Source organism: Podarcis cretensis, assembly GCF_951804945.1.
Source record: "Podarcis cretensis genome assembly, chromosome: 15".
Lineage (NCBI taxonomy): Eukaryota > Metazoa > Chordata > Lepidosauria > Squamata > Lacertidae > Podarcis > Podarcis cretensis.
Genome location: NC_137185.1, coordinates 9,873,395 through 9,887,404, shown reverse-complemented (window position 1 = coordinate 9,887,404; position 14,010 = coordinate 9,873,395). Strand labels below are relative to the sequence as shown.

The window sequence follows — 14,010 nt, the reverse complement described above, 5'->3', positions numbered from 1 at the left end:
ACAAAGTGTGGGTGTGCACAAAGTGAAAATGGTGTGCTTATTTGGACAGAGGTCAAGCCAAGCTTCTAGCCCTCCTGGTGGGGCTTCCTGGAGGCACCTGAGCAACAGGATTTCCAACTTGATGGACCCTTGAAAGTCTGCTGACATGAGAGATGTGTCCCTGGGTAACAAACCTGCCAAATTACAGACAAGTAGGATCAGGTGAATTTTCAGTAATGCTCTTATTAATCGGATGTGGGTGAGACAAAAAGGCATCCATATTCCTCCATGTGGTTTTTGCTTATATTTATTTATCCCTCCTCCAAACCACTGTGGTTGAAAGTTAGACATGTCGGTCTCCCACTCACCCCCACATTACCCTCATGTATTTTATGTTTCACTTGTGATGGAAAACGTCATGCTGGCATTTCCCTCTTGGTTAGCAAGTAAGACAATATTGTATGCACTTTAAGCAGTGTCACAAGGCACACTGTGTGGTCCCTGATCTGTCCTGTCATAGGAGCTCCATTTCACTCTTTTGATGCCCCACCCCCCATCACTGGATGTACAGTGGCATAACAATGTTGTTGCTGTTGCAATCATAGTGTGGGAAGGAACCTAAAAGATAATGCAGTCTAAACTCTCTGTCAATCCAGGGAATCCGTTCGACTAGTTACCTAGATGGGCAGCCACCCAATCTCTGCTTTAAAACCTTTGGTTGAATGAGAGTCCACCCTTTTCTGATTGCATAGTTGCCTCTTGTTTCATGCCAGAGCTCATCAAAGGCATGCTGGTAAGAGATTGTCAGGGCTGGAGCAAGCTGGAGCTATAGTAAAGATTTCCACAAATCTGACGAAACTGAATTCAATTTTGGATTTTCCCATTTCTCTTTAGAAATTAAAATTTGAGAGACACTCCACCCAAGTTAAAAAATTAATGCAACATCACCACTGTCAAATTCTAGAATTCTACACCTTTCCTCTCTAAAATCCTTAACCCAACAAGATGCATAATTTGAAATTCAAATGAATCCTAGTTTAAAGAATATGGGTTGCATCCAATGGCTGAGTCTTATTCCAAGTAGACCCATTGATTATTATTTTTTAATGACTTAGGCCCATTAACATCAATGGGTTTCCTCTGAGTAGAATTTTGTTGGAGATAGATATCTATTCAGCCATCTCCAGTGGGAAAGCAAGAGAAATAATTGCTCCCAATTTAATTTCATTGGAAATCTTCATTAGAAATCTTGAGGAGGGAATGTCCCCATTTGAGACTGCCTAGATTACAACCTTCTAGACATGTCCTTTTCATGGAGGATAAAGACCCAGTTTTTAAAATTCATAAATAAAGGAAGAAGGCAGAGAAAACAACTCCCCCCCCCCCGAACTACTTAGCTAAAAATATTTATCAGGGTGAGTTTAAAACATAGAAAGCAAGGTGGTAACCTGCACATTTGAATTGCCAAAATTGTTATAAAAGTTATAGTTACTCTTGAGAAATACTGATAGTAGGCAGTTAGGGGGGTACAAAGGAACTGTCTGCCTCCCCCACCCCACCCCACCTCACACACATTTCCCATAATTAGCAGTGCACACAAGTGTTAAAATTTGTAGCCATTTATAGAGAAAAGGACACACAGAGGCAGAGACGCTAATGTCTTTTGCCTTGGTTTATAACCCAATTTCCATCCTTCATTGCTCGCCTTTCGTAGCACTTAGTACCCCTGAAGAGCGTCCAAGTCTCAAGAATTTGCATTCATCAGCAGACCCTGTGCAAATCTTGCCTTTTTACTGCTATAAAATTCTGGCCTTTTTAAAAAATTCATTATTAGGATCTCTCTTTTTTTTTTAATGTAGCTAGCTGGTCATATGACATCATCTGGGCAAATACTCTTTTGGAAGCCCGATAAAGTTTCTCTCTCTCAGGGCTTTGTCCACCATCATAATGTATTTATTGATCATGTTTTTCATCTCCTCTGTGAATGGGTCAAATCCCTTCTGCCTGGCTCCTGACCGCTTGAAGTTCCCATCTCGGTTGTTCTCAACACAGAGCAAGCGGTCCTCCGTCACTGTGATGTTCAGGAATCTGACCATTTCTTTCAGATTAGGGAGCAGGGCCTGTTTCAAGTCTTCGTAGTGGATGACGAGGAGACGCTTGCCATATTTGAGCCAGTCCAACACATGGGAAGCCCACCAGGAAGCATAGCTGTTTACAAAATCGGGCCACTCTGCAAAGTGAAAGACAAAATAAAGGATATTGACTTATCTGTTTTCGAACCCAGCTGTTGCCAAATAGAAAAAGGATGGCAAAGGAAGGCTGCTTTAAAATGATATCAGAAGCAGATACCCCCTTTCTGTTAGTGCTATTTGTGTGTGGCAAAATTGAGGGGAAGGTTGCTTTAAAATTATTGAGGGAGAGGAGGCAAAGAGTCTTTTTTTCTTGGAAAGCTCTCTTCTGAAAAGTATTAGTTCACTTAGGCCTAATCTGCACATTTAATGCTTAATACATTATACCACTGGGACATGGGTGGCGCTGTGGGTTGAACCACAGAGCCTAGGGCTTGCCAATCAGAAGGTCAGCGGTTCGAATCCCTGTGATGGGGTGAGCTCCCGTTGCTCGGTCCCTGCTCCTGCCCACCTAGCAGTTCAAAAGCATGTCAAAATGCAAGTAGATAAATAGGTACCGCTCCGGCGGGAAGGTAAACGGCGTTTCCGTGCGCTGCTCTGGTTTTCCAGAAGCGGCTTCGTCATGCTGGCCACATGTCCTGGAAGCTGTATGCCGGCTCCCTCGGCCAATAAAGTGAGATGAGTGCTGCAACCCCAGAGTCGGTCACGACTGGACCTAATGGTCAGGGGTCCCTTTACCTTTATCTTTACATTATACCACTATCACACCACTTTAAACAGTCATGGCTTCCCCCAAAGAATGTTGGGAACTGTAGTTCATTAAGCTCTGCCCTTCACAGAACTACAATTCCTAGTGTTTCCTGGCAAGAAGGATTGGTTAAACCATTTGGGGAATTGCAGCTCTGTCTCCTAACAACTCTCAGCAGTTCCAAAGGATTCTTTTGGGGGAAGCCATGACTCTTAGAGGGATATTGTAACACTTTAGGTGTATGGCATAGCTGTCAACTTTTCCCTTTGCTTGCGAGGAATCCTATTCGGAATAAGGGAATTTCCCTTTAAAAAAGGGAAACGTTGACAGCTATGGTGTATGGTGCAGATGGAGCCCTGATCCTTACAAGTGGTGATGCCAGAGACAGAACAAGAAACTTTTCTGCTTGAAAAAAATGGTGGTAGATGTTCCTCCAGCATGAATAAATGTTCATTTGGGACCAGGGTATCTAAAGAACCACTTCACACCATGTATCATTGCCCAGCAACTATACCTCTCACTACTGAGCATCCCACATGTGCTGAGCTTGTACTAGAAACTGAGCTTTTAGTGCAGCAGCTCCAACTCTATGGAATCAATTGCTAGCTGAAATGAAACACGCACCTGAAATCATGGTGTTTAGATACCTACTGAAGATGCTTTGGTTTAAGAATTCTTTCCCTGAGAAACCTAGTCATTTATGGAGTATCAGTTATATACCTACATAAACTGTTTTATTGTTTTTTTTAGAATTAGCGTCCTTGAAATGATGTTCCTTCCAACTCTGTACAATTCAATGACTATGTTACTGTTTGTTTGTTTTAGAACTGGGTGTTTTTTTTCTCTTATATGCTACTTTGATGGCATTGTGGGTTAAAGCCTCAGCGCCTAGGACTTGCCGATGGAAAGGTCGGCGGTTCGAATCCCTGCGGCGGGGTGCGCTCCCGCTGCTCGGTCCCAGCGCCTGCCAACCTAGCAGTTCGAAAGCACCTCCGGGTGCAAGTAGATTAATAGGGACCGCTTACCAGCGGGAAGGTAAACGGCGTTTCCGTGTGCGGCTCTGGCTCGCCAGAGCAGCGATGTCACGCTGGCCACGTGACCCGGAAGTGTCTCCGGACAGCGCTGGCCCCTGGCCTCTTAAGTGAGATGGGCGCACAACCCCCGAGTCTGTCAAGACTGGCCCGTACGGGCAGGGGTACCTTTACCTTTACCTTTATTATTTTGACAAATAAAGAAAACAGGAGTGCAACATGTTTCCTTAAATCTCTCTCTGACATGAAGTCAGAAAGTAATGGCTTAGAGTTCACTTACCTTTGCTTTTCCAGTTGCGATCTGTGGCATACCCAAGATGGCCTGCACACTTCCGGTTGAATTCTGCCACCAGCGACTTGTATGGATTCCGTATCAATAAGATGGCCGAATCAAACATTTCAATTTCTTTTTGGCCACTCTCGTGAGTTTTGACACAAATAGTTCTCCTGCTTCTCCAGTGATCCTTTTCCCCTTTAAAACCTGTGTGTATGTATATAAAGTGTGTGTTTGTGTGGATAGATAAATAGATAGATAGAAACATATAGATAGATATGATCTAAACACAATAATATATATCTTAAACACTGTAAGCAGGCCAACCATTACAGTTTTGTCATGGCCCTACCAGCAATTCCCTCTTTGGTACACTTCCACTATTTCCTTGTTTGGGACCCTTCTCTCCCCAACTTGCCCATGAGCTCCTGTCTGTCTTTTTGTATCCTTGGTACACTCCCCTCCCCCCCCTTATCCCTCACCTTCTGGTAACCTCTACACACAGAGCCAGTGTGGTGTAGTGGTTAAGAGCAGTAGACTCATAATCTAGTGAACCGAGTTCGCTCCCCACTCCTCCACATGCAGCTGCTGGGTGACCTTGGGCTAGTCACACTTCTCTGAAGTCTCTCAGCCCCACTCACCTCACAGAGTGTTTGTTGTGGGGGAGGAAGGGAAAGGAGAACATTAGCTGCTTTGAGACTCCTTTGGGTAGTGATAAAGCGGGATACCAAATCCAAACTCCTCCTCCTCCTCCTCCTCCTCCTCCTCCTCTTCTTCTTCTTCTTCCTACCCACCCCTATCATGAATCCTACTACAACATTGCTCTGATCTAATGTGGCGCACACCCCTTTCCTCCCCCTGTTCAGTGAACCCACTTTTAGACAAAAACACTCAGGGCCCAAAGCTGGCAGTGTGCTTGTTCTTAAAAACAAACAAACAAACAAACAAACAAGACAGGCACAGCTCAATAGCCTACCTTTATTATATAGGGTTCCATCAAAATAGTAGCTCCCAGTGTAGAATCCTGTAGCGTGTTCTATCAAATGACGAGCCCAGGTGTTGCCAGCTCCAGGGAAGCTTGACAATGCCACAAAAGCTTTGGATTTGGTGGGGAGAAACATCCGGTCAGTGCAGCGGGTGTCTACAACCAGATGCAGATGGCATTTCATTGTTAGCAAAGTAATCTCCCCCCACCCAACAAATACACACACAACATGACAACAATTTACAACAATTATTTTTCACATGGTTGCACTTTGATAAATTCAAGATTTAAATTCTAAAAAAGCAAGCTATATATTCTAAGATCAACTCCTGTGTGACCATTAATATCTCATACCTGACCCCTCTTTTGTTTGATTCTTGCAGATGCAGATGCTAATTTAAGTATGCATATCAGCAACAATAACTTACCCTGAAAAAGCCACAATTCCCCCCCCCCCATGGGTGGGAAATCAATTAATTGCCCCATAAGTTGAGCATAATAGCAATAACCAAGCACAACCACATACTTTACTCCACTAAACACACACACACACACACACAAGGCTAGATAATATTTCAGTTTTTACATTCTACTGCTACATCCTTGAAATTTTAGAGTAAAGCTGGCAAAAATAAAAATGAACATCTGTAAATTAGAGACACCTTCCAAGAAACGTGGACCCCTTTCTTAACTATGTTGATGGCCCAAATCAGGACCTTGTTACATCAACAACTCAATATTCTCAGTGGAGGGGTTACATCAAGTAATATGTTTGAATGTTGAAAGTATGTGTATGTCTAGCGACAGTACACTTATCTGTACTGTTGGATAAGTGTTTTATAGTTGCATTTGTATTTGTTTAAAAAACAATAAAAACTGGGGGGGGGCGTGCATGTGTGTGTGTGTGTGTAATGCAAGACTCATAGTCAAAGAGAAGTGATGAGTCACTAAGGAAAAACACACAGAGAGACATAAGGCCAGGAAGGTAGGCATATCACTCCCTCCATGCTTTGATAGCTGCATTCAACTCCTGGTATTTTACAGCAAAACACAAATAAAAACCAGTTAAGCTTGATAAACAACAGACACACTAAGCCATGGGTAGGCAAACTAAGGCCCAGGGGCCGGATCTGGTCCAACTGCCTTCTAAATGTGGCCCATGGACAGTCTGGGAATCAGCGTGTATTTACATGAGTAGTATGTGTCCTATTATTTAAAATGCATCTCTGGGTTATTTGTGGGGCATAGGAATTTGTTCATTTCCCCCCTGAAAAAATATAGTCCGGCCCCCCACAAGGTCTGAGGGAAAGTGGACCAGCCCCCTGCTGAAATTTTTTCCTGCCCCCTGCCCCAAACAAATGCAGTTTCACAGAAGCAGGAATAGAAGTTGCACTAAAGGAGAGGGGAGAACAGCAGCTATTTAGGACCAAAAGGATTCTTATCACCCAGCATCCAAAGAAATCATTTTTTAATTACAGTTCTGACTTCACTCATTGGCTAAAGACAATGAAAGGTTGGAGTAGCAGGTTGGTTTCATCTCTGAAAAGTTTGGCTTCATATCTTTTATTCTAGGAAGACTAAAAACTTGCTCGTTTTTGAAAGAGAGAAAGAGAAAGAAAGAGAGAGAGAGAGAGAGAGAGAGATTTCAGAGTACCTTTTGTACTCATCTCTTGACATTCCTGGTCAGATTGGCTTGTCACTTTTTTAGTTTTACCTTCCACTACAGTAGATAACTATTGAATTAACATATTTGCCCTGCAAGCCTTTTTTAAAAAACAACCACAACAATATATGTGGCTTGGCTCTTTTGCATTAAGTATTTTCTCTGTGAGTTTATTTTATTTTATTTAACAAAGGATCAACTATCTGCTTGGGGTGTGTTGTGGTTAAGACTGCACAGCTTGATCTATTGAGGCTGGTGGTCTTGCTTTTGGAACAGGGGGTTGGATGGCATAATAATTTCATCCCCTCCAGCCCTAGAATTCCAGCTAAGCTTTTCTATCACCATAAAACAAAGGATTTTCTGCCTACCAGCAAGATAGATTTGGACACGCTTAATGTTTGTCTCTTAATTATCTACTTAAGACTTGTCTGTGCTAGCAGTTTCTCCAGGAAAAGATCCAAATCAGACATGTTTGAATATATACTCCCTGGCGCTTATTTCTCAATGCTGGTCTTGCCTATCTGTATTGCAATTTTTTTCTCCCTTAAGGGCAGATCAATATTGCAAGTGCAGTGGATATATTCTGCATTACCACAAGATGAGAGAGAAAGAGAGAGATGGATTTCCCTGTGCCATATCATCCCAGTCAAAATCAATGTCAGTTCATTGTGAATAGTTAAGGGAAGTGTAGAACAGCTTTAATACATTTCAGTAGTCTTATTGACTCTCTTTTGGTCTCCCTTGAAATTTTTCCAATATTTCTCCTCAGGATGAGCCCCTAAGGTTCATCTACACATATGTCTCCTGATTTCTGGTCATGGTTTAAAAGTACAGGCCTCCTCAGAGGATGATCCATGGATTTTGACGGCCTGGCTCCCAAACCAGCCCCCAGAACACCTCACTGCTCCAGAACCTCTGGAACAGCAACAGCCAGCACTTTCTGGCCTGAGGAGGTTGCCTCTAGCTCTAAGGACTCCAGCCCAGAAGATCTAGTAGAACCAGTCTCCCCCATGCTGTTGTTGAAGCAGACAATGAGCCCAGGTTGTATACAATGCTAGTCCTCCTCAGAGTAGAACCATTGAAATGAATACACATGACTTAGATCCATGACTTTAATGGATCTAAGCTCGATACAACCCCCTATAAAGAGGCTTCTCCTCTCTTGAAGGGAGACTGCTAAGGTCCAGTCTGGGCTTGTAGTTGTTTAATGTACACTTTACATCAGTTTGTGCATTTTTAGAGTCTTTTTTATTGGTTTTGTATATATAGAAAAACAGTTACAAAGAAAAAGACCACTACTCAACAAATACACACAAAAACAAAGGGATTTTGCCGATTTCATTGTGCAGGAGAAAATGTAATAATACAGATGAGTGTGTGTGTGTGCGTGTGCGTGTGTTTGTGGTGTCATTCACAAGTTCCATACAGAAAGAGAAGCAGTAAGTTGTGCTGCTGCAAGTGGTTTTCATTAATACAGGGTATAAGATCCTTCCATATTGCTTCAGATTTGTCTGTCTTTGATACACCATTGATGACTGTGGCCTTCCCTGTAAATTTCTCTAATATAACAATGTTCCAGATGTCAGTCCAGCATGAGGCAAGCTGAACTTTTGGTAATAATTTTGAATTTGGTCTCTGCATTTTTCTATACAATACTTAGTTGGAGAATGGCATTGAAAAATCTGGAGAAGAGCAAATTTCAAAAGATGAGTGCATTTCAGAGAGTTCGTGTGCCATTTCAGAAAGTGAGAATTGGGTAGGTTTACCTTTAAATGCAAACTGAATTGAATTTCTTCCCCATTCCTAAATGCTAGGTGGAATCTACACACATTTAAAAAAAACGCTGTGAAAATATTTTTTTCAATATTTTTTTTTTGAAAAATACATTGACTTTTGCATAGCTCACTGTCACCATCTAGTGCCCTATTTGCATATTGCACTTTACAACACATTTAAAATGTTTTATTTGCAGCTGCTTAGCTGAGTCCGTAGACTCAGGGCACTGCCAGACACACTATCCTAGGCAATGGTGGGCGGTTGCAAGGCTGCTCACCCTCATCCAATGTCCTGGAACAGCTTGCAGTGTTCACTGCTGATTTCTCCTGTTATGCATTCATAAAATTATGGCACTACTTAACCCAACAGCAAGTGTCTTGCCTCATTGCTTGGGGTGTAAGATGCACAGCACCTCCCTACACATAGTTATTGATATTATATATATTCAACCTCTCTCTTACCTTGGACAGGAGTTTGATAGACAAAGAGATAGTCCCCCCTCTTTGGCTCTTCAGCTGTGCTGCTGCCATTTTGCAACCTGCTACAGAATAAGCTGTCTGAGCTGTTGCGTAACGGGAAATGAATTGTTGGGAAGCCACAGCGGCACTGGGGTCCTCTGATGGCTGCCAAAGGGAATTCCTAGAAAATAAAATAAAAGGCTGGAATTTAAAAAAAGGCTAGCAAACATTAGAAAGCATCACCTGGAACTGAAACGATTTGTGAAGGGAAATCCTAAAGTTCAGTTTTCCTCTTCTGAATTGCCCTGTCTCAGATAAATATTTTCCTTTTCCAAACCATTTTTCTTCACATTTCCTATTATGGATGCTGTCAGAATTTAGAGGGTTGATCAGGCTGACTACTTAGCCAATGAATTGTGTGAGTTAGACTGGATTGATCAATGCATACATTGCACAGTAAGAAAACAGTGAGTTGTGTTCAAGTAGGTTCTACTCCAAATAGACCCACTGAAGGTAAGGAATCTAAGTTCGTCAGGTCTATTAACTTCAGTGGGTCTACTCTGAGTAGGACCAGCATTGGAGTTCCCAACACAAATCAATTCTGGCCAGATATGGTTTGGGTTGGCATGGGTTGGCACAGGTCAGCCCAGGAGTGGGGGGCCCAGAACAGATTTAGGGAGGAGGCTTTTGACAGCCCTTTTAAATAGCCTCAGATTCCACCCCTCCTCATAGCATCATCATAGCCTCCATTCTCTGCACGGTCACAAAAGCGCTGCATCTTAGCCACTTTGTGCCATGTGACAGAGTAGGCAACACAGACAATGAAATGAAATACACAATGCTTTTCGACATGAATCCCAGCTCTGTCTGATTCTGCAAAGGTGACAAAATGTCTTCTCTCAAATTCTGATCATGCTCAAAGGCCACACCACAATCAAGCCTAGGTAAAGGAAACCCCACCAGCAAAAGAGATGCAAACTCTGTACATGGAAAAATGAGGCCCAATTAAACCATGTTACATAACTCTTGATAAAACTAAAGATGTTCATGGGCACACACACACACACACACACACACCTCCATTAAACCTGTTCATCTTTACAGTGGGGGTGGGATAATTGTGGTAGGTCTTTCCCCAAGCAATGCATAAAAAGTCTCTGATCAAAGCAGCAGGACACCTAGATGTGTCCTATGCAAAATTTCCCTGTGTTGTTCTCATGCAGCGAACACAGGCTCTGTTGGACAAATGTAATGATCCACTCCTAATGAGGTAATTTATGGAGAGTCCCTAAGGCTCTCTTCCAGTGTTCTGGCGGCATGACGAGGCATTAAATAGTTGTCAACATAATTGGGTTCAAACCATCCCATTCTGACTTCCCCTTTAGGTTAAATGTGGCAGGGAGAAAAAATGGTGGCTCTTTTAAACTATTTTTGTGAATTCTACAAGGAGATTCAGTTTGTTTGGATTTAAAAATCTCTTTTCAAAAAAAAGAAAAGAAAAAGAAAAAGCAAGGAACAGGTGGTGATCGAAATTGTAGACACATTTACCAGGGAGGAAGACCCATTGCTCTCAGTGGGGCTTCCTTCCGAGTAAATTTGTAGGGGATAGGCTGCGAGTCATTCTCTAAAAAATAGAACTTGTTACAGGTGTGTGGTGTAGAGGGAGACTTTGTGTCATGTCCCCATATACAGTACGAACTGGTAGGGGACTATGAACCTTGGGGTCATGGTGGATAGCTTGATGAAGGTGCTGACTCAGTGTGTGGCAGCTCTGGTTGAGGAAAAAGACAGATTCTGTTTCAGGGTTCATTAGAACACGGATTGAAAAGAAAACTGCCAATATCATTATGCAGCTTTACAAATCTATGTTGACACAGCTCTTGAAATATTGTGATAGATTCTGGTCACCTCACCTCAGAAATAATGCTGCAGAGCTGTGAAAGCTTCAGAAAAGGGCAGCCAAAATGATCAAGGGGTGTGGGAGCTCCTGTCTGAAGAAAGTTTCACCATTTGGAGCTTTTTTTTAGTTTAGAAAAGAAAAGGCAAATAAGAATGGACAGGATATAGGTTGGAACAGATAAACCTCAGGTCCCTTCCAACTCTATGGTTCTATGAGGAAGTGGATAGAGAGAGGTGTGGTTTTTTTCTCGCTTTCACATAACATTAGAAGTTGGACTCATCCAAAGAAGGAGAGTGTTGGAAGATTCAGGACAGACAGAAGAAAGCCTTCTTCATGCAACACAGAGTTAAACTTGGGAATTTCTGTCCTGCAAGAGGGAATGGTGACCATTAGCTTGGATATGCCGCCTTGAGTCCTTGTCAGGGGAAAAGGTGGGGTAGAAGTAATGATGGTGGTGGTAGTAGCTTTTTTTTCAGTAGGAACTTACTGGAACTCAGTCCCAGCACCTTTCAGGTGTGTGTCATTGCCATTATAAGAGAGCAAGGGAGGCGTTCATTTTCTTAGAAAATTAGCACTGAGTATGGAGCTTGTTTCCTGGTTCTCTAGGGGCATTGGCAGTCTAGTATCCAATGTGTAGGGCAGGAACCTCTTCAGGCAGCTATTGCCTGTTGTTGTTGGTGTTTTAAAAAAAGGGGAGCACCTTAAATAATTTGTTGTGGGTGTGTATTCTGAAGATAACCATATTTCAATTTGCATTTGAATCCAGGAGGTGTAGCTCAGGCATGTTCAAGCATTCCTAGCTGTGGCTGGTCCACAATGCGGCACTGCTACAGAAAAGGCCTTGATCCCTAGAAGGCACTATCACCTAGAGAAGAGCCTCTGAAGATGCAAAAAGACTAGGCAGGTCCATAGGGCATTAGGGCATTTATTAGATAGGTGCTTTATACTTACAGCCCAGGTCATAAGCGTAAAAAGTTGTAGTGGTCAACAGAGCACCTTGAATGGTGGAAGTCAAGCGTCATGCCCCCTGTATTCTAGTATGCTCCTGAGGAGGATTCAGTTTAGGGTGAATCACAGGACACTTCACTCAGGCAGAAACCCACAGCAATCCCTTCTACCCCTTGGCAGCCTGGGGATGCAACTCATACATGAGAGCTTAACCTGCTCCACAGTCACAGAGAAACATGTGACTACAGAACCAGATGCAGGTCATTTAAGGATTGTAGACAGGGATGCAGGCCACCTTTTGAAGATTCAGGTGAGACTTTCTTTGCTGAGACAACATATTTCTGTAGCTCAGCTAGCAGAGCCCACTTGGAGCTAACCATGGTCCTGATTGCTGCACACCAGCACTGCCATGAACTGAACTGAATTCCCTTAACAATAATTGTCCTATCTGGACTTATTTTGAGTGGATCTGACTTACTTCCACCTGAATTAGGCAGTTAGGCCGTCACGGCATTTAAATGCAAGGAAAAATAAATCCAAATGAGTATACAGATTGAGATTTCAGTCACCAAATTAGAGAATAAAACATCTCAGACACCAATTTAGAGAATGAAACATAACAAAAGCATACTTTCTCTGCCTGGAATGTCATTGACTTTAATTTGTTGGCATTTGCAATAATCAAAAGAAGCTTGCTCACTCAACTTACTGTAATGTTTTCTTTTTTTAAGCATATTAAACTGTCACATCTCTGCACATTTTACCCAATGATTTGAGAATTTTTGATGATAATGCTGCTTTATTTACAATATTATGATTTGAGCAGCCTGGCTTTGCTTTGGAAAATGCAGAGCAATTTTCAGCTCCGGAGAGGATTTCTAACAGCTCATTTTCAAAAAACAAATAACACCAAGCATCATCTTCTGATTTATAAGTAAAGGCATTGAAGGAGAATGTTGGAGAAATTATGATCAAATGGGAACATTTGTGGGAACTAGGATAACATCTGAAGCATACCATGTTGGCTATCTCTGCTCTATTTTATTGGCTGTCAGAATACAGCCCTCTGTTCAAAGGATTCCTCTAGTTGAAGGGCTCTCCTGCCCACATCTGAATTAAATAGGAGTCTCAAGAAAGGAGAAAAGAGGGGCAGGGCTTGAAAACTAAAACTCTGGATGACCCCACTCATTGGTTTCATCAACACAAGGGACGAAACTGCGCCCTGAGGAACCCTGCATTGAAGGCTCCATGGGGCCGAAGAACACTCCCCAAGCATTCCCCTTTGGGAACGGCCTTCCAAGTAGGACCCGAACTACTGCAAAATGGTGTCACCCACCCCTAATTTAGAGAGCCACTCCAGAAGGACGCCACAGTCGATGATACTGAAAGACACTGAGAGGTCAGGGAGAATTAACAAGGACACTTTCCCCCTTCTCTCTTCCAACAGAAGTCATCAGACAGGGGAACCAAAACATTTTCAGTGCCAGGCCTAAACCTTGATTTAAATGGATCTACAAAATCAGTTTCCTCCAAAAGTGCCTGGCTCTGGTACTGCAACCACCTGCTCAAGAAACTTGCCCAAGAAGGGAAGATTAGCAACTGGCTGGTAGTTGCATAGATTTTCCAAATATTGGGAGGGTTTCTTGAGGAGTGGTTTCAACACTGCCTCCTTCAAGCAGGCAGCGACCACTGTCTCTCGCAGGGAGGTATTAATCACCTCCCTGGCCCAGCCAGCTGTCCCCTCCCTGTTAGTTTTTAGCAGCCAAGGGGAGCAAGGGTCCAGAGCACAAGTGGTCACTCTGACCAATCTAAGAACCTTGCCCACTTCCTCGAGCCTTACTAACTGAAACACATCAAACACAACAGGACTAGGCAGCGCTCTGAAAACCTCTCAAGATTCATCTGCTGTAACCATGGAGTCAATGTCCCGGCAGATGCAAGTGATTTCTTTCCCTCAAAATGCTTTGAAAACTATTGGCTAGCCATGTCAAAGATTGAAAATTGTGTTTCCAAAATGGGTAAACACTCAACAGAGTTCCATCTATAGCAGCGTTTTCCATTTTTACCCACGGTGCGCACTCATTTTCTACAATGAGAGAAACCATCTGCCCAAGCTGGC

At 42.8% G+C, this 14,010-nt stretch overlaps 1 protein-coding gene across 1 annotated transcript in view; it reads right to left on the bottom strand.

The window, feature by feature from the left end:
• Window positions 1-270: 270 nt before the first annotated feature.
• WSCD1 (WSC domain containing 1) overlaps window positions 271-14,010 on the bottom strand; it is a 41,806-nt gene continuing 28,066 nt past the window's right edge. The window contains exons 6-9 of the mRNA XM_079955634.1: window positions 9,047-9,224; window positions 5,138-5,302; window positions 4,168-4,368; window positions 271-2,209 (exon numbers count right to left, since the gene is read on the bottom strand). Of these exons, the coding sequence (XP_079811760.1) occupies window positions 1,857-2,209; window positions 4,168-4,368; window positions 5,138-5,302; window positions 9,047-9,224 (897 nt within the window). The 3' untranslated portion in view covers window positions 271-1,856. The remainder of the gene's footprint in view (window positions 2,210-4,167; window positions 4,369-5,137; window positions 5,303-9,046; window positions 9,225-14,010) is intronic.